This window comes from Protomyctophum bolini, assembly GCF_963924005.1.
Source record: "Protomyctophum bolini genome assembly, chromosome: 22".
Classification (NCBI taxonomy): domain Eukaryota; kingdom Metazoa; phylum Chordata; class Actinopteri; order Myctophiformes; family Myctophidae; genus Protomyctophum; species Protomyctophum bolini.
The window spans coordinates 11,398,379-11,419,332 of NC_137883.1; the positions used below are offsets into that span (position 1 = coordinate 11,398,379).

The 20,954-nt window shown below is 42.8% G+C and overlaps 1 protein-coding gene across 2 annotated transcripts; it reads left to right on the forward strand.

Moving 5' to 3' along the window:
* The first annotated feature begins 303 nt into the window (after window positions 1–303).
* gsna (gelsolin a) lies at window positions 304–20,789 on the forward strand. 2 transcript variants are annotated; one of them, XM_080756804.1, is made up of 17 exons: window positions 304–460; window positions 5,606–5,807; window positions 7,032–7,186; window positions 7,493–7,654; window positions 8,286–8,435; window positions 9,016–9,105; window positions 9,630–9,762; window positions 10,966–11,270; window positions 11,891–12,024; window positions 12,288–12,378; window positions 13,375–13,401; window positions 16,469–16,639; window positions 17,120–17,294; window positions 17,720–17,841; window positions 18,374–18,451; window positions 18,814–18,874; window positions 19,438–20,789. In XM_080756804.1, the coding sequence occupies exons 2-17, from the start codon at window positions 5,612–5,614 to the stop codon at window positions 19,605–19,607; spliced, it is 2,220 nt and encodes a 739-aa protein (XP_080612930.1). In that variant the 5' UTR covers window positions 304–460; window positions 5,606–5,611; the 3' UTR covers window positions 19,608–20,789. The 2 variants fall into 2 exon arrangements, with proteins under 2 accessions (XP_080612930.1, XP_080612931.1); XM_080756805.1 differs by lacking the exon at window positions 13,375–13,401.
* Window positions 20,790–20,954: the final 165 nt, after the last annotated feature.

The window sequence follows — 20,954 nt, forward strand, 5'->3', positions numbered from 1 at the left end:
GACGTTTTCAATTAAAGATCAGAATGAGAATCGATAAAATACATGACCTATTAAAGAGAGTCCAAATCTCTGGTCTAGCCTGTCTCAATTTTCTCTTTGCGGGTTGCAGATCCTATTCCTCTCTACAGAGGATACGAACACGTCGCATCGCTGCCATGCACGCTTGCAAATCGACGGAGTCCGGATACAGTGGGCTCTAGACCGGATCTGAGCACCGAGCAGTGAACATAAACCAGGCTTCCCGTGGGTACCGCCTGCATGGGGGAGGTTAGCTGGCCTGGCACACTGCGACGTACAGCCCATGGGAGTGTCGTACAGGGGAGTTGGCCGACCCAGACTGATCAACTGTGCAAACGCCCCGGTCTCAACCAGACTGGCCAGCCGAATCAAAGCCCGTTTCACCGCAGCAGCAAAGCACTCTCCGCAGTTCAAAATCCATCTCTTTCGTATCCAGCATTAGGTAAGTAAGACATTTGCAATGCATCATAGTAACTGGCCTGGTTAGACAACAGATTAAGGCACTGTAATGTGATACTTGTTTCAAGCTGGACCGTTATTTGTCTCATTCCGTCTCTATTGACGGAGGCTACGGAGGCAAACTGTATTATGGCAAAATGAGCAGCAATAGCCCACGGTCTTTGTATAATATCCTACTTTGTAGTATCGAACCTAATGACTAGTAATGTAAGCAACTTTAACTTTTACTGTAGGCTTTCAAGAGCTTAGCTGCGGAGTGTCGTTTTATTCCTTTGGTCCTCACAAGAGATGCTTGAACTGAACAGATTTTATTGTCATCACAATTCAATATTGCCATATATGGTCATGATGAGAGACATAGGGACAATTTGGACAATCTTGAATACTACTCGGAATGCTATGAAATTCTCCCACAGAGGCACATTAACATAGGCCTGAGCGTGGGCTAGTTTATGATGACTCACTAAAGAGATGTATCATGACCATATAATCTTATCACCTTTACTGTCCACCACAGGTCTATTTAGAATGAAAGTTTCATAATTAAAATAAATAAATAATTATATATATATAGGCTACCGTAGGCGTAGGCTATATACATATTTTTTTCAGACTGCATGGTTCTAAAATCTGACTGCAGACTATGGCCTACTGACGTGTCTGGGCAAGTGGACATTTCTCCCAACAGCTGGACATTCTGCCATAATAGGGGCATTTGTGTTTCCATAGCAACATGCGCCGCCTAAATACTGAGCCTGTGTACACGAGAGGGAAGTTAAGTGTGTCTGTCAACATCCCACATGTGGTTGTGTGTGTGTGTGTGTGTGTGTGTGTGTGTGGTACTGTTTACGGTATGATTCTACCTATTTTATCCGCTGACAATAAAACTTAGCGAGATAGAAAACAGAAAACCACAAGGAAGAACGTGTCAACAGAATATCAAGTATATGCTTATCTGGTACAGAAGGTTATAGACGATTTATAACCCTCACATGGTTGTTTCAAAGTCATTAAACTACAATCTTTCACTTCCTTTCCATACTGGCTTTTACGCTGTCACGAAGGGGAACCAAAAACTAAGGGCCAGCCAGCCACTGGAGTGCATAGGAGTCTCAGCAAAGGGCTAGCCAATGGGTTCTTTGAGGGCAGCTGAGAGCGCTATGCATGGAGAAAATGAGTCATCCGCAGTCCTCTGGACTGAGGGATCTCTTTTTTTGTTTGTTTGTGTTGTAAAACCATACACAGTACAAACAGTTATTGTCAGTGAGTTGCACATGCTGTACAATGAAGTATAATTAGACAAGTTACAGTGGAAACTCCAAGAGTGAAGTAAAAGATGAAAGCGTGTGTCCCCTCCTCTACTCTCTCCTCTACTGTAACCTATTATATTGTAAAATTGCAATCCTGGGATCAGAAGTAGCATAAATGAAAGCATTGATCCTAAGTGCTTTCAGGTTCTATTCTCCCAGTGTAATTTCACTGACCCGTTTTCAGCAACCCAACCACCCCCAGTTCTGTTCAGTGACTCTAAGTTGTGCGTTTCATTAACACTCTCTCACTATCGAGGGTGCCTGATAGGCAGCTAATTACAAAAGCTTTCCACGTTCCCTTTCCAGAATTGGGACTGTGCTATGGAGAGGGGTGGGGGGGGGGGGAGTGGTCGAGGGCACTGTAGCCAAGCAAAGAGACTTGTTAAGTTCACAAAGAGCAGCTGGAAGAGATGAGTGGACAATTTAAGAGCCTCAATAAGAGAGGCAGGAAGGATCATAACATGCCATGTTCCTGCAGCTGGGTGGGATACACCCTGTGTTACCCATATAAGTCATGTGACTCAGTGACAGACTGGTTCTATTTATGCACAAAGTTGTTGAGTGTTGAGTCAACCAAGCTACCCCCATTGAGTCACAGCCCAAAGCAGAAGCAGGCAACCAGTAAAGTTGCTAATTTTGGAGCAAACAATATAGCTTGCTGCCTGGTGAGGAGTTGGAGTCAAATGCGAGTTCCTTTATTTACCTCCACTGTTAGACAGTTGCACAAAACTTTCTAAGAGGGACACACTACCCTGGCCCTGGTCTATGTGTCATGCCCTGTTATACCCTACATACCCTGTTATAACATGTACATAACGATGCAATGTGACATAGCTTATGTCAAAATGCTGTACCTAGATAGTATGCATGCAATACGTTTACAACCAGGTTTAGTGTTGAACTTGTGCATTAGATCCACAGATTTAGCATCTGAGCCAGAGCCAGAGAACTTATTTCCAGGCGTCATTAACTTAGATACGGTATCTGTGCCCAAAAGATAAAAAGCCAATAAATCTAGTGTACAAATCAATAGCACCTATTTCAAATGTTGGTTGTAACAAACCAGCAACTGCTCACACCTTTCTACAAACATTCCATGACATAGCTTAATCTATTAAAAGGGTTGAAGAGAAAGTGTGCAACTCACACAATCTAATATTCGTGAAGCCACATACAGGTTAAGGTGTATATGTGCTAATAAATAAGTTATGATGCAGTAAGTTGTCCGTCTTTGTTCCCAGAGTGTGCAGTCCCTTCCTTGTAAGGTTTATATATATATATATATATATATATATATATATATATATATATATATATATATATATATATATATATATATATGCTGTTTTTTCTGTGTGATATACCATCGTACGATGAAGTATAAAAAAGGGCCCAAGTGTAAAACAAAGTATGTATGTAGTATGTCTCTCTGGAGTCTAGTGAGTAAACTATCCTTTGCCAAGTTTAATTACAGCATTCTGCGGCTATGAAATATTGTATAACGAGTCTATGTATTACAAGTATGCATTATAAGAGGAAGATGAGATGGGGTCAGACGCAACCCCATATTTGAAGCGTTGTTTGCACGATTCTGAAGCAACTTCCCTCTTCCAAGGTCGGAACCAGATTCTTGCGATGTTTGTGGGCAGCTGGCTGCCTAGAAGAATGGGCGATATTCTTGTTCAAGATGCTAGCGGCTGGCTAGTCATCATGGAGACGGGGGCCTCCAAAATGCTTTCTCCAAAACACTCTGTGTGCACTGTGCAGCGCCTGTGAAAGGATCAAGTTTATAATGCACTCATAATCATTCTAGTTGCCTCGAATGCATTGAAGTAAATAAGTAGAATGAACTACTTTTCAGAAACAGTGCAGATGCAGATTCTTGGTTCAGAGGGTTCTGTGTTTTCACTTTAGAACACATACAGTACAGTACCTCTTTGAAAAGTGCTGCTTTACCGTAGGCTCTATCTGGAATGTTTGGAATGGTACTTGTAATTAAGACAGAAACTGTGTTTTTTTCTGTCGGAAAGGGTTTTGCATTGGATGAAGTATAAACTAGACTAAGTGTTTTTACGAGTTTTGCATAGTTTGTTTCACTTCACTGGATGGTCTTTTTACCATGTCCTGTTACTGTGTGAAAGTTGGGTCGATGTAAAGAGCAAGGCTTAGCTTTCCTGCACGGTGTACACACACACACACACACCCACACATCTAATTTGCATGGGGTGACAGGAGGCCCAGAAGCTCAACTCTTCTTTCCTGATAGTCATCTAAACTTCTAAAGCTTGTCTCAGCAGGCTTACAGACTGCCGTAACACGGATTCTAACAGGATGCTCAACTCATGTGTTCAAAATGTCATACAGCTGCTCACTGCCAGACTGGCCAACTTGGCACAGACACCCACTTGAAACTCTTGATTTGGCACCATACATACACAGTAAAATCATAAGTGAAAATTGAAGCACACAAACTAATATATTTGCATGCTTCCACAAGTTTGTTATATCTGCATGCAAGGAGTATGAGGAAAAAGAACAATGGGAAGAAGCTTGTATCTAACTTTGACAAATGCCTGATAAGGATAACTGTTGAGAGACTGTATTAGATTATTGATAGATTATACATAGTCCAGATACTCACTGAATACTGTATGTCAACTTAACACTCCTCTGAAACAGGTTGATGACTACAAGTATTTGGGTTCATATATATCTTCTTCCCAAAAGGACTTTCAAATTAGGAAGGGTATGGCCTGGTCAGCCTGCAATGACATGCATAAGATCTGGTTATCCCAGTTTATTAAGTAAAAAATATTTAGGACGACCGTTGAGCCGATTCTACTCTATGGCTCCGAGACATGGACACTTTCAAAAGAAACTAGAGAAACGGTTGGATGGCACTTACACCCTCCTTCTAATGAGAGTGCAAAATCTGTCTTGGAAGAGCCACCCATCGACTAATCTAAAATACGGCATCCTTCCCCGTGTTTCTTCACTAGTCCGATCCAGAAGAACACAGTTTGCTGGCCACTGCTACAGAGCTGTCAATGAGGGTATATCTTCCCTTCTTCTCTGGAGTCCTGCCTCAAACCAGACCAGAGGTAGAAAACTGTCGTTCCCTGATGTCATCGCTAGGGACACATGGATCAGTAAGCAGGAACTGGGGATGGCAATGAAGAACCAGCGGGAAGTCTGGCATGGCATTGTGAAATCCATGATCTCGACGGCGGTCGAAAAATGATGATGATGATGATGATGTATAGACTGAATGTTCACTCATTCAGAGATCCAGTGCAGATATCTAGAGCCAACAGTTCAGTATTTTCTATTCTCTCTTATCTTGCCGACTGTGTTTCTTGACTCTTTTCTCTGACCTATACCTCTCTTGTGCTTCATTCTCACTGCTGTTGCTTCTGTGACACCATATAAGCGCTCCTATGCCACTTCTACACTCAAAGTCATAACTCGGACAGTCACAGTGGGGGACTTCCTCTCCCTCCACAGTGGAGGAAGCACAGTGAGCTCAGGGCACCAATGACTCACACCACGGAATATTAATAACTAACTATAACAAACGTTATCTTTGCGTGCCATGGCAACGGGGGCAGACTTAAGGGAGTGGCATAACATTTTCAACAGCAGAATCTCCTTCAAATAGGACGTTTTACATCTCTCCCCTCTCTCACTTACAGAGTTGCGATGACAGCGGGTTCTCTTGTATTCACAGAGCCATCAGACTGCTTAGCCTGAGTGTTACCACAGGACGGGATTATAGAGCAAATCAAATCACAGTGAAGTGACGTTCTGATTTGTTTCAGGGCAGCATGGCGGCATACCACCCGGAGTTCGAGCGCGCTGGGCAGCAGGCAGGCCTGCAGGTGTGGAGAATCGAAAAGTTTGATCTAGTACCCGTACCAGAGAACCTCTATGGCGGATTCTACACAGGAGACGCATACCTAATCCTCAACACCATCAAACAGCGCTCTGGAAACCTACAGTATGACCTCCACTTCTGGCTGGGTGAGTGAGGACACAAAACGTGACAGTGTTGTAGTTTATATATCTGTAGTACACAGCACCGTTTATGGGCTCTTGCGTTAACCATGAGAACATCCCAACTAACTAACGCTGGTTGACGCTGTATATCGTTGTCTAGTGGAAACCTTGTATGTCCTAAACTGTTACTTTTCAGGAAATGGGGAAAAGAACCTGTGTTCCAGTGGATACAATCAACCTAGTTATGAATTTGTCACGAATAATCACTCTTGTTAATAGTTTCCAATGGTTAAATATGTATTTAAAACCAACAGACAGACGTAGCCCCTTTCAACATAGCATCCACGTTTTGGACATGCCATTATAGGCTAAAAGTAAAAATACATAATTTAAATTATTTTCTGAAATAGCAAAAAACAAGAACAAAGATGGATTATGGAGATACGAGATCAGCCTGACAGTAGTGATTTTCTTGCAGTATATACAGTACATGCAAGACAGGTCTGCAGTCAGAATCGAATCAGGAACATACTGTAGCAATTATTTGGTCAATGCACTATCCAGTCAGCACCCGCAAAGCTTTTTGATATTGGTCTTACATCATGCTCAAATGGGTATCAGAGTAGGTTCCTCATACTTTGCTGTACGACAGTGTATAAATCAAGCAATACTCTTTTTAGAGGTGCATGTCTCTTTTCCGCATAATCTGCCAGACTGGCAATAGAGGGTATGCGTGTGACATCATCATCAAACCAGGAAGTTATGCAGGAACGCCTACTGAGTGGCAAAAAACTACTTTCCTGGCCTCGACAGCCCATACATCCACATAGAAAAGTCATATCTGATTCAGTGATTGCATTTAACAACATTAAACAATGAATTAAACTCACTTTGCATGTTGCTTTGCCGCTCGATGTGCCATTCACTTTAAGCATGCGCATACCCTCTATACCAGGCAACGCTTAGTCGGGGCATTTTTATTTTATTGATCTTGGGATCTTTCTTTATCAGTGTGAAGAACTGCAGAGCATTTGTCCACATGCAGGATGTTTTGTAACCAGCCTATATCTCTGCTGTAAAACGTTCACTCCCATTATTCCATCCATTGATCTGTCGACTAACAGTGAAAGCTCTGACCTCACATAGGAGTGCCCATGTGATTCCGCGTGTACAGCAAAGCCACCCTACGCAGTCAAATCCATTCACGGCGTGATAACATGGTAGTCATATGTATTTGCGGTCCTCCAGGGGACTTCTGCACGCAGGATGAGAGCGGTTCAGCAGCTATCTTCACTGTCCAGATGGACGACTATCTCGGTGGTAAACCCATCCAGTACCGAGAGGTCCAGGGACACGAGTCCAAAGCCTTTCTCGGGTATTTTAAGCCCGCAATCAAATACATGGTAAGGTTCAATTTGGTTACAGATTATTTCTAGATTATAAATGTATTGGTCTGAATTGAGTTGTACAATCTACTGGATGCTGCCTCATGTGTTCCATTTGTTTTAACAACAACAATTTTTGTAGTGGATCAGCTTCATTTTTCTCTGTAATTTAACACTTTGATCCTGGTATCCCAACCAAGTTTGTGCTTCAGTGGTCAACAGCTGTAAGTGTATACTGAGTTGTGTACAGTAAATAGAACAATGTAGACAGATGCTGCATTTATGTGGAACTCACGTGTTGTTGCTTCTCCTTTTGTGTTCCAGAAAGGGGGCGTGGCTTCTGGGTTCAGGCACGTAGTCACCAATGAGGTCATCATGCAGCGTGTGCTGCAGGTCAAGGGTCGGCGTGTCGTCAGGGCAACGGAGGTGGCAGTCAGCTGGGATAGCTTCAATCAGGGAGACTGCTTCATCGTAGACCTGGGAAATGTGAGTTGGACAGAGGCCGTTTGTATTAGACTATATCAGCATGGGTCACAACGCCAAACCCAATGGGTTCAGATCTGAGCCAAGTCTCCTGAGGAGGCACTTCTGAAGCCTGTCCTGGACGGGAGTCTCCAGGCGTAAAAACAGAGGATATGTTGATGGGATAATAGAGACATTAACAACATACAATATTACATTGTTGGCCATTTGATGTAATAATAACTTCATATTATATAGCGCCTTGCCGGCTTTCAGTCAGTAAATCGTTATTTTATGACAGACCATTGAATTCACCCGATGATCACATGAGAGTTTGAAAGGTTCATGGCAGATTGTTGTCAATGGACGGCCATATAAATAATTTATTTGGATGTACAGTATGAATTAACCACTTGAACACCAGCATCCATATTCTTGGGGGAAGGGGGGAGCATTAGCCAGACAGACGATCTACTGTACAAGCTCACAGTGACACATTGAGACGCACTTATAGATCGGCTATTCTTGGCAAAAAGATTTATTGTAGACAGAAAAAGGGGTCCAAGTACAGGGCGAAGTAGTGACAAAGTTAGTCCAAGAAGTAGTTACAAAGTTAGTCGTTATACTAAAACGTGTGTCTTTCTATTGCTTTAAGGAAATCTACCAGTGGTGTGGGTCCCAGAGTAACCGCTTTGAGAAGCTAAAGGCTACGCAGGTTGCAAAGGGCATCCGCGACAACGAGCGCAGTGGGCGTGCCCGTGTTTACGTCTGCGACGAGGGGATGGAGAGAGAGAAGATGTTGGAGGTAAGACGAGTGGAGCCAAGCACAATAATCACAAACCCGTCATGACATCCTGGTTGCTCGACCAGTTATGACCGAGTGCTTATGACTTAAAGGCACTATTATGTGCACTAAGCAAGCACCATAAAACATGATAACAATAACTACCGTATATCTTTCACCATTGTCTTTGCCTTAGTTGTGGTGTGAACTTATACTTGGTTATACGCGCTTGTATTGTTTGTGCACCACAAATAAGACACGTGAGCTTGAATATTTAGTATGTTCGTGTGTGACACAGTGTGGCACAGCGCTGTTGTGCGGTGCTACTGTGTAAATGAGAAATGCCTCAACAATACTCACTAAAATGTTTATATTCCCTATTTTTAACTGAGCCTCTATCATGACTGAAGCGTAAGTGAAAACCCATCGCACAAGGGTTTTGCTTTCCTTCAAGAACTGACCTACAACTTGTTGCATTGTGACATGTTGTGATCTTGTAGATTAGTTCTTCACTACGGAACTGAACAATGTTGCAGCAATAGACTTGTACCTCAGCATGAAACCGGTGTCCAACACTATACTCTCCCTCTTCTGTTCCCAGGTTCTGGGTCCTAAACCAGACCTGCCTGAAGGCGTGTCTGATGACATCAAGGCTGATGCCTCAAACAGGAAGATGGCCAAACTCTACAAAGTGAGAACGTGAAGCAAGCGAGTGCACGAACGCACACACACTTTTGTATTGGTTGTTGTAATGCAGCCTTCGAGTGGCTGAGATTAAGAATCTTGGGAAGCACACCACATTTCATCAATATACAGTATATTGTTTGGCTTCAGTATCCCCTTTCCCATATTTCTGAATCCAAATGTACCCAACATTATAACATATTTTGCTATGAATTAATAATAAGCCACTTGAAGAAAGTAATAGTGTTGCAATTTGTGCCTCCTGAGCAGATTAATTTTATACTGTGACCATGCAATTTGAGCACTATGTGGCCATATCATCACTGTTCAAGGCCCTGGGTGTATTCATTGAAACAGTGTTTGAAATAACAACTATCTATGCCAGTCATCCTTTACATCCACAACTCTCTCCTCCATTTACCTTAATCACTTAAGCAATATCCTGAAACCACCTATCCATTCTGAGTATATCTGCTGCAATCGCAAAGCATAAAGTGCTCAAATACAGTGCTCAAAAATCCCTTTCACCAGGTGTCCAATGCCACTGGAGAAATGACCATTGCCCTGGTGGCAGCTGAGAACCCGTTCACCCAGAGCGCGCTGGAGTCCAGCGACTGCTTCATTCTGGACCATGGCTCCGATGGCAAGATCTTCGTCTGGAAAGGTCAGCCGAGATCATGGCAGGGATTTGGGCAGCAAAGTGTTTCCCTTTCATTTACTCAGCAGCTCTGGGGTGGGCAACCCTTTTAGGCCGAGTTTTAAATACGGGGTATAATTTAGAGTAGCGAAAAAAATGCAGAACGTTTTTTTTTAAAATCCCAAATTAGTCTTTATGTAAATTAATTCCTCCCACTGCGTTCCGCTGCTGTTGAAACCTCTTGGCAAGCTGTATGCTCCGCGGAGGATTCAAAGCTATGATTCCAACCCATGACATTCAAACCACCCATGCAGTGCCAGATAAGGAACTTATTTCAGTTTATAGGCTGCTACTTTGAATAATACAAGCATAGAATAAGTCAATGGATATGTCAATAATTATATAATAGAGAAATAGTGGATCGCAAAAGTGTTGTCTCCCACGTCACAAATGGACAAAAGATTGACTCGGTGTGGTGGGTGGTGTGGGTACACTGGGTACTCTGGTACCCGCACTCTGGCTGTCATATTTTGCCATATTGCCACTTGGGGAAGAGTGGGATAATTGTTGTCTCTCGTTGTAGACCAAGAGGGGTTTTCTCCACGGAGTGTACTCTTCTAGTTTTGTTTTGTCAAATGGGGTGCTTAGTCCCACAGTAAATTTAAGATGAAACTGGGAATGCCTTGTCATCCTCCTCAAGCATAATTCCCACCCATTGTACATTGCTTCACCCATTGACTTTCTTGCAGTCCAACTCGATAAACCACTAATCCTTCCCTCATGAACACATGCAGTTTGCTTAGCTTCATCTATCTTAACCACATGCAGCCTATAGTGTCCCCTACCCTGGGGTGAACGCACAGTAAAATTATTACAAGCTCACAACGTGTTCTGAGCTTGTACTGGGGGACTCTGGTCAACTAAATATATGGGGTTTAAGTGGTTTTAACCCATTTTGGGCAGGGACCCCTTTTGGTGTTTTAAACATTATGTTATAATTTAGATATTGAAAAATAGCAGATCTACAAGCTCATAGCTCATATCTCAGAGCTTGTTGGTCTGCTAGGTCTGCTATTTTTGAAAAATCGTAAAAATGTGGCGCAAATCTTATATATATTCTTTCAAAGTGAATGTTTTTAACCCAGTCCAAAATGGGTTAAGAGAACCAAACAGGCGGATGGATGTGTACTGCAATGTGACATTCTCCCTTTGACCCCTGACCCCCCGCAGGTAAGGATGCCAACCTCGACGAGCGCAAGGAAGCCATGAAGGCTGCGGACGAGTTCATCAAAAAGATGGGCTACCCAAAACACACCCAGGTCCAGATCCTACCGGAGATGGGCGAGACGCCGCTCTTCAAGCAGTTCTTCAAGAACTGGCGGGACAAGGACCAGACGGAGGGCCTGGGCGTGGCGTACATCTCCAACAGCATCGCCAAGATCGAAAAGGTGGACTTCGACGCCTCCACCCTCCACGACTCTCCAGCGATGGCGGCCCAGCACGGCATGGTGGATGATGGCACTGGAGAGAAACAGGTTAGAGGGCTGGAGGGCTCAGTCTGGTTAGATTGAAACAGGTTAGAGGACTGGAGGGCTCAGTCTGGTTAGATTGAAACAGGTTAGAGGGCTGGAGGGCTCAGTCTGGTTAGATTGAAACAGGTTAGAGGGCTGGAGGGCTCAGTCTGGTTAGATTGAAACAGGTTAGAGGGCTGGAGGGCTCAGTCTGGTTAGATTGAAACAGGTTAGAGGGCTGGAGGGCTCAGTCTGGTTAGATTGAAACAGGTTAGAGGGCTGGAGGGCTCAGTCTGGTTATGTTGGCTGAAACAGTTTTACCATTTGGTGTCAAGCATCGCTTTAAGTAAAATTCACCATTCACATTGAGAGGACGTATCATTGATTGAATACTTTATTAACCCAATCCAAGCACTATAACCCCCTGTGCCAGGACGTAATTGTGCGTCCTTTTTTTCCTTCTTCATAGAAACGCTGGCTCCTGGTTTGAGTTTCTATTGTAATGTACTGGCATGGATTGTGTGTTAACTGTTAGCAAACAGTGTTTTCTAACAGTTAAGAGATTGACTTCCTAGATACAAAAGAAGATAACTACGGTATTACAGTCACATATGTCTGTCTGTCTACCCATCTATCGTTTATAGATCTGGCGTCTTGAGGGAGCAGATAAGGTGGAAGTGGATCCATCCACGCATGGACAGTTCTATGGAGGGGACAGCTATATTATCCTTTACAACTACCACCATGGAGGACGCCAGGGACATATTATCTACATGTGGTAAATACAAGTTATGAATGTGTTATGTAGATGGAGGACCGGTTTCAAGAAGGATTGTTAAACATGAAGGGAGCACAAAGAAGTGACAATCATGTGACATTACACAAATGTGTTAGCCTCTCTGGCTTTTATATTCTAGAAATGTTGTGTTCCCAAGCCATATTTATAAAAAAATAAGGCATAAAATAGCACTGAAGAGTGAAGACCAAAGGATTCGTAATAATCCAAAGGGATACAACAACACTAAACTGAGTTTCTCACAGGCAGGGAATGGACTCCAGCCAGGATGAGATTGGGGCCTCGGCCATTCTTGGTGCTCAGCTGGATGAAGAGCTTGGCGGTGGTCCTGTGCAGGTAATACCCACACATCGGGTTTGATGTTCAATGCACTCTCCTGTTTTCTGCAATTTAAATCATTTAGCCGACGCTCTTATGCAGAGCGACTAAAATCACACCCGTGTGAACTGAGTGGTGCAACTCCCCTCTCTCTCTTATTAGCAGGCAACAGTGCAACACTATCGCTCTCTCTCTCCGTTTCTGGCACAACAGCGCCACTTTTGCCCCTACTGATACTCTAAACATAGTCACATAGGTTTGGACGGACATTGCTGTTCCTTGGAGTGGTTGCACCCCTCAAAAACATACATAAAATGAAGACTTGCGGAGAGTGCCTCAGTGAACCATATTGTCTAAACAATATACAGTATTATCAAACATAATCTGTAAATTGAAGTCTAAGTAACATGAGAACAAATGTCCATGGTATGTCTGTGTGGTCGTCTTAAATATGTTAGGGTTAGGGTGCTAGAGGCTGAGGTAGCGTCTGAAGAGGTGCATCTTCAGTTCACGGTAGAATAATGACAGGGTGTGAGTCTGAAGTTCTATCTGCAATGAGGAGTTTGTTCCACAGTTTGGGAGCCAAGACCAGAGTGAGAGGAGTCTTGGATGTATGGAGCGTTGTCGCTGGGGTTTTAGAGAAGGTTTAGACAGCTTCCCTGTGCTAGCTGATCTGTGTAAGCGAGAGGGGTTGTACTCTAGGGTTGGATCAGGTTTTGAAGGTGTGGGAGTGCCATCTAAATCCATTTTTATTATTCGCTGCTCTTCTGTTCACATTTCTTTGTGCATTAACCGCTTCTCTGACCTGTACCGGTCTTCCCCTTTCCCACTACCTCATCTGTCTTCTCTGAACTGTACCGGTCTTCCCCTTTCCCACTACCTCATCTGTCTTCTCTGAACTGTACCGGTCTTCCCCTTTCCCACTACCTCATCTGTCTTCTCTGAACTGTACGTGCTTCTCACTCGTCCCTCTTCCTCATCTGTCTTCTCTATGCCCTGGCTCACTGTCTCTAGGTTGTTGGTGCTCCCATAACCACTCAGGTATTCCTCCTTTCCCTTCGCTCTCCCTCCCTATCCTTTCACACAGGCGCTATATGCGTCTATACAGAGCCATTAGCAGTCATGGTAGCAAACACTAAAGAGATTTTCTCATCCTGTACTTTTGTTAACTAACTTTGCCTGTCGTTGAGTTGTTGGATCATCTTTGTCAGTGTGTAGTTAGTACCCATGTTAATCTTGCATGACGACCAGAGATCTCTTCTGCCTAATAGATACGTCTGGGGACATCTACAGTAGATTCAATGAATGGGCTAAAACTGGATGGAAACAATAGAGGCGGGGGGGCTGGGCATTGCACAACCCATCATATTAGGACGGTATTAGGATTGGTTTTCGAAGCCGTGGGCATATGTTTCATACGTTTGTTGGCTCTGGTTTTCTCCAAGCCCATACATTGAATATAGATTCCCCCAGATGTATCAGTGTGTGTTGAGCTCTGTTGGTCCCACCCACGACTTCAACACTTTTAATCCACATCTGATCCGATCGGATATTGAAATCCTATATTTTGTTATCCAAGATCAGACAATACAGCCAAATTCTATCTCAGTATTTCAAAGAAATTCAGGATAGAATCACCCTGGCCTGATTCAGACTTTTCAAGATTGCTAGATCCTGAATATCAGTGCTTTAATCCTACCTATCTCCACCTAGTGGATAACACAGGGGAGACAGACAGTATAGATACATTCCATAACCACGTCTTAAACCAGTAAAAATGTATAAACTCAACACGGCACGCTATGTTGCAACAAATTATGTAGTATTTAAATTGACAAATTTTACCAAATTATTTAAACCACAGTGGGATCAAGGTAATCCCGATTTCTTGGAGCAAACGGAACTGAACCCAATCCTATGTTTTTGTTTTGAACGACCGTACCCATGTTGAAAATGTCATTGTTTTGAACTACCCAAATTCCAAATCTGATACACTCGGATAGGGATTTCCCTTCTGGCTATGTGAGACTATGTGCAGGTAGGCTATATTACAATAAACAAGGGAAGCATGTGTGCTAATGCTCTTGTGGTGAAACCCCTCAATGTCATGTGAAAACAAGTGGCTGGTGACTGACTATACGTATCAGAGGAGATACATTGTTGACCACAGTGGAGGTTTGCAGCAACAGGGACCAAAATATGCAAGGTGGGTTGGTGATGACAAAATTGAGCAATCTTGCTTTTGATTTGTGTATATGATGATGATAATATGATTCACAATGAGACGAAGCATTAGAAAGTTGCGGAGAAAAATAAAATCACAGCACTCTGAATTACCCCATCGGTTTAGTTTTCAACTGTAGGGGTCTTTCAGGGTCTTGTCTTCCTCGGATGTGAGAATCCAGTTGATTACAATCAACAGCAATCAAATGTTCTGGCCTGGGCTGGTCATAAACAGGACATTCCAATGACTATGCTAATGGTTAGTTCCTTTCTACGACCACCATCTTGACAGGTCAACACATAATGCAGTCCTGTCCTGACCTGAATCGAGTGTTTTTCTTTTTTCTTTACACCTTCTTCTGATTTGGTTCTGTATAGACCAATTCAGAATGTGTGTGTAAACAAATGGGTACCTGGTATGTCAGGGCGGTTCATTATGTCTATGGTTATTCAACAACTAAGCCAGTTAGCTAGCCTAGTTGTCAACCTGTGGATATTTAGATATATCTCCAATACTTTTACATACATTGATAGTGTTCAATGTCTTTGATCATCATATATCATTGTTCCAGTGTTGTGTTCCTCCGAAATATACGGTTAGCGGATAATTCTGCTCCAATGCGGCTCTGCCAGGGTTATCCACCTGGAAGTAAATCTTTCATTGTGGTGATGTCATGATATCGCATTACGATGTGTTCATCTGAGTGCATGCCGCATGGTGCATTGATTGTTTGTGTTCTGTGCTGCGGCATGTCTAACGGTTATGTTAAATCATTTCATGTGTTTGAATCTATTCAGCGTTGAAACATTTTGCTGCCGTTATTGTTTATCACAATATAACTTTTCCCTGATTTCAATCTCACTCTCAGAACAGATGTTTTGCAAGTATCGGTTCTGTAGATAAAGGTGTTTAGATTAATTTAATCTTACTGATAAGGGAGGAGAACAGGATATCATATTGATTCATAAGCCATTGCTATAGACTCGTTATAAAGCCCATCAACACTTCCATCTCTCACTGTATATTCTATCTATCAAGATGCTAGCACTGTGATGCTAGTCTCTCTCTCCCCTGGCATGCAGTTCTAAGGCAAAAACTGAAGGCAATGCTTTGTGCAACCAAGCGTACACCGCACGCATCTCTAGAATTTTAGGAATATCCATGAGAACAGAGAACACTCACATTAAAGGTGGCGCCAAGTCGCCAACTATGATTTGAAGTAAATAAGTAAATAAACTAAAGCTAATAAGGCAGCTACACTGAATGTTATCGGTCAGAGTCATTCTATAATATTTATGAGAGGAGAGCAAATCCCTTTGTGTTTAGGGTAATCACTGAGGTATACAGCCTGCATCAAGTGATGAGGTATCCTGCCATCACATGGCAGGGAAGACTGGGAATGTTTATTATTATGGTTTATGATTCAGAATTGCCAACCTATCATTTTGTATGGGAAATAAATCATGACTAGCATATTTTGCTCTGATGACTGACTTAATAACTAATAGAATAGACTTTATTTGCCATTTGCACTAATGCAGTCACAGCCCAGCCACGCATATTACATATTTATGAGATTAGAGAATAGCTGTAAACCAAGGAGAATAGGATGTTGTATTGCCCGCTACTCTACAGTAGACCTACAGTAGATCACTTCTAAAGTCGGAAATCAAAGCTTGGCACTCTCAAAAGATGTTTTGATGGCTCAATGCTGCCATCTTGTGTTGGGACCTTTTCTCACACGCTAGGATACTGTACCTAGTAAAATGTTCAAGCTTGGTTTGTCATCACGAGTTCCTATGCACACATAACCATAACAACTGTCATGGACTCAATTGTTGATTAACGTGTGTGTGTGTGTGTGTGTGTGCGTGTGTGTGTCAGGTACGGGTAGTGCAAGGCAAGGAGCCAGCCCACCTGATGAGCCTGTTTGGGGGGCAGCCCATGGTGGTGTACAAGGGAGGTACGTCCAGAGACGGGGGTCAGTCTGACCCTGCTGAAACACGTCTATTCCAAGTGCGCTCCAACTCAGCAGGCCATACACGAGCTGTGGAGGTAAGGAAACCTTCTTTTACAATCTCCTAGACACATGCACGAGCTTGCACACACACACACACACACAGTCACACACACACACACACACACACACAATACCGACAGTCATGATGAATGGACGTTAAAACAAGGTGTTTCCCCCTTGTGAAGTGGCATAATGATTCCCCACAGTGTATAGTATTATATATCGACATCTACGGTAATAAACAAAATAAGTGGCAAAACATTCAGATTTTAATGATAACGTTAATGTTTGTTAATATTTATTTATTTATTTGTCACAACAAGGTTATATTTCTTCTTTAAACCAATGACAATGAGTTTTCATAAACGTGCTCTAAAAACAACATTGACCAGATGGGTGGGCTGCGAACGCTTTCAGGATTGTCAAGTATGCCCTAAACCACTGACTGGTGTATATAAATCTATATAAATGCACCATTTAATCATCATCTATCACGTGTTCCGTCATCGTTCTAGCTTGACGGCGCATCGTCCAACCTGAACTCCAACGATGCGTTCGTCCTGGTGACTCCAGGCGGCTGCTACACGTGGGTGGGACAGGGTGCCAGTGACACCGAGAAGCAGGGGGCCCAGCAGCTCTGTGACATCCTAGGGGTGACTGCCACCGAGCTGCCCGAGGGAGGAGAGAGCGGTGAGAAGAACACCTCGTGTTTGAACTGTGGTACACACGGAAGAATCCACAGTGTGCATTCGTCACTCTCATGAGTATACACACGTGCAAATGTGGATACTCAGAGTTAAGAATTGAAAAACTGAACAGTATTGAGGAACAGTGATTTAAATACCAGGTCTTTACTGTTAGATTAAAGTATAAATATTGAAAGAAAGCTCTGACTTAACCAAAACCAAAAAGGTAGCAATAAGGCTCTTAGCCGAAACACAAGTGTTTAGAAATAAACTAAACTTCTAATAATAATAAGTTAGAAGCAAATAATCAAATGGACACTTACAGGGATATGACTGAGAATGTAACAAATGTAACCAAATATATATACCCTTCAGATGCATTTGGTTAAACTGAGGACGCTGTGTGTGTGTGTGTGTATGTTTTTGCAGATGACTTCTGGGAGGCACTGGGAGGAAAGGCAGAGTACCGTACCTCTACCAGACTCAAGGACAAGATGGACGCTCATCCACCCAGGCTCTTTGCCTGCTCCAACAAGACCGGGAACTTCATTGTATGTCCTTTGGTTGCTTACAGTGTTACAAGAACTAATTATGCTGTTGAGCCCATTCTAGTTTACTGTCAACAGTAGGCCGGAAGTGGGGTTATCACACAACCATTATCACTGCCACCACTTTCCATTGCCGTTTTCGCCCATTACATCTCTAATTAAAACACGCCACCAGCTCCATAACGCACTTCAGCACCGCACCATTGACATTTCTCCCTACCATATTTATGTTCTTTGGCTCATTTCGCGTCTGCAGCCAAACAACCTCGGACCGCTCCGGAAGGCAACGTCATTAGCTGATCGTGTGACAAAGTGCACGTTATGTCTTTAGATGTTTTGATGAACTGAAAATGGAGGACCCGGACGTAAACAAGCCTTAGCAGTTATTGTATTGACCTGTACCTTCCTTGAACTGTACATTCTGCAATATGTTAATAGAATTTTAAATCAATCAGTATAGGGGAAAAGAGTCACTGAAGTAAAATACTGTATGATGTGCTAAAGCTTTATTTGTTATACATTTTCTATCACCCAGATCGAGGAGGTACCTGGGGAGATAACGCAGGATGACCTTGCCACTGATGATGTCATGATCTTGGACGCCTGGGAACAGGTACAATTATATGGTGTTATGTCTTCATTCTGGTCGACTGGATACTCTAATACTGTTGCAAAAGTAAGAATAAAAGGTGAACAGACAATGACAGACAGAAAATGCCTGTCTCTGCCATCTCCACCTGTTTGGGCGGAGTTAGTATGGTTTTGAGTCGAGGGGTGTAAAACAATTTAAGTTTTCCATTACAAAACGTCACAACTCACCGCAGGTTTCCACATGACAGAACATTGAGGAAAATCATGCAAATTATAGTCAGAATTACACAGAAATTGCCATGAACACTGATTTAACAGCAGAAAAAAGTGAATTGGGATTTCATGCACATTAAACTAACATTAATTCCCTATTTTCATTTTAAGGTATTTGTCTGGATCGGCAATGAGGCCAAAGATGAAGAGAAGACCGAAGCCATGACTTCAGGTAAGGACATACTTAACCACATAGCTGAACGTTCTGCCAAAGGTTTTGCACAAATTGTTGATCTACTACAAGCTCACAGCGTGTCGTAATGTGACTTGTAGATCGGCAAAGAGATTTGGTGTGAAGGGAAAAAAGTCAGTGGAGTGGTTGATTTTTGGGGCACATGAATGAGACAAACATTAAAAGTTCATAGACTTGGAGGCCACATGACGTCATTTAGCACCCCTCAAAAGTATAGACCCCTGGGACAGCGTCGCATGCCTTTTTATTATCATCATCATCAGCGAAGAGAAGAGTACTGCCAAAGCAGACAACCCGCAACACTCCAGGTTAGAGGAAAGAATCCTTATAGGTGCAAGGCTCGGTGGTGAATACGCCAGCACTCAATATACTGTATGTCCTTTTCACATGATTTTATTTGAAATAAAATCATGTGAAAATGACTATTATTAGGATTATTATCATCAGCAAGTTTCCTTGCGTCTATCCCTTCCTAGTGGTCAGGTCAACAGCTGCCTGTATCTGTAGGATATTGAATAACCCAATGCCCGTCTCCCTTTCAGCGGCCCGCTACATCGAGACGGACCCCGCCAACAGAGACCGCAGGACACCCATTGTGAAGATCAAGCAAGGGTTCGAGCCGCCCACCTTCACAGGCTGGTTCCTGGGCTGGGACCACGACTACTGGACCACTGACCCTCTGGAGCGAGCCATGGCCGAACTGGAGCTGTGAGCTCTCACCTATACCCTCGACCCTGCCCTGTGCCTGCCCCTGCCCAGCCCCATGCACTGAGCTCCAGCTCTTAAGACTTTCAGTGGGCAGTGTCGCCAATACTCTGCCAATCTCCTACAGTGACGGAGAAAGAAGGATTTTATTTTTAATTCTTTTTATTTTATTTTACTTTTAGCAAACCTTGTACCGTAGTGTTTTAAGGGCTAGAGTGGAACAATATTCACTGTGCAATGTTTTAATTAAAACCAGACCTCCATCTGTCTAGTATATTGTTATTAGTTATTATAGTATATCGGACAGTATTCTAACTCGGTATCATAGATTATAGATTGGCTGTTTTTCAGATGAGAAAATGTTAGCACCATTTTGGATCGGTGGATCAGCATCAGACTCTAATTTGAATCCCTGGCGTGTCCTGCATGGCAACCGGATGCTTTTATAAGCATTATGAAATGAATGTGCTTAGTGACCAATAGAAATGAAGCTTTAATGCATTCACATCATAAACATAGGCTCTTGCACTTCCTGCAGTTTGTTATGACCTCTAGTGAACTTGTTAAGTTGTAGTTATATTATTATATTTTATACAGTACGTTGACAATGGTACCTGCGCGCTAATGACAATTGTAATGAGAACAGATATATATGAAAACACACTGCCACGGACAAATCACCCACCATGCAATACAACTAATGCCTTAATCTCCATAACTTTCGTTTTTTGTTTACGCTAAGTATTGTTGAATGAGGTCACTCATACAATACCTTCCAGGGGTTAGAGAAAATCAGTCGCAATCTAGAACAGCCCACACGCGTTGAGGTTGTGGACCTATCTACAAACTCACACGCATTGTGAGCTTGTAGACCTGCTATATATATATATATATATATATATATATATATATACACACACACAGTCACACATACTGTACATGTGTGTTTAAAGTGGTAAATGGGTTTGTAAGCATTTATTTAAACATGCCACAGCTTTCCTTCCAGCTGTGGCCTCTGCCTGTGTGCCTAGTTACTCAAGATGCTTGTGCAATGCTGCAATTTACTACTTCCATGTAACAACATAAAGCTTTGCTGCTTGTACACCCAGAACCAGTCACACCCTTTTCCTCTCGTCACCTTACCTGCGGTTTACCCAAACCATTCAAATAAAGTCCTTGTAACAACTTATGATAGTCTCTTTTAATGTATTTACTAAAGTGGTATAATGTGAAAAAGAAAGATTATACTTGGTAGTTAAGGTGTTTTTCATCATCATCCTTCGACTGTCGAGGTCCATCGGGTCCCGTCAGCCATTGTCCCTGGAGAATGTGTCAGGATATGTACGAGGCCTGG

Bases quoted from the DNA above. Each gene is read 5' to 3' on its own strand.
- gsna (XM_080756804.1), top strand. From the start codon at position 5,612: ATGGCGGCATACCACCCGGAGTTCGAGCGCGCTGGGCAGCAGGCAGGC. The intron at 5,808-7,031 runs GTGAGTGAGGAC...GCGGTCCTCCAG, and splicing joins TGACCTCCACTTCTGGCTGG to GGGACTTCTGCACGCAGGAT. The intron at 18,452-18,813 runs GTACAATTATAT...TTTCATTTTAAG, and splicing joins TCTTGGACGCCTGGGAACAG to GTATTTGTCTGGATCGGCAA.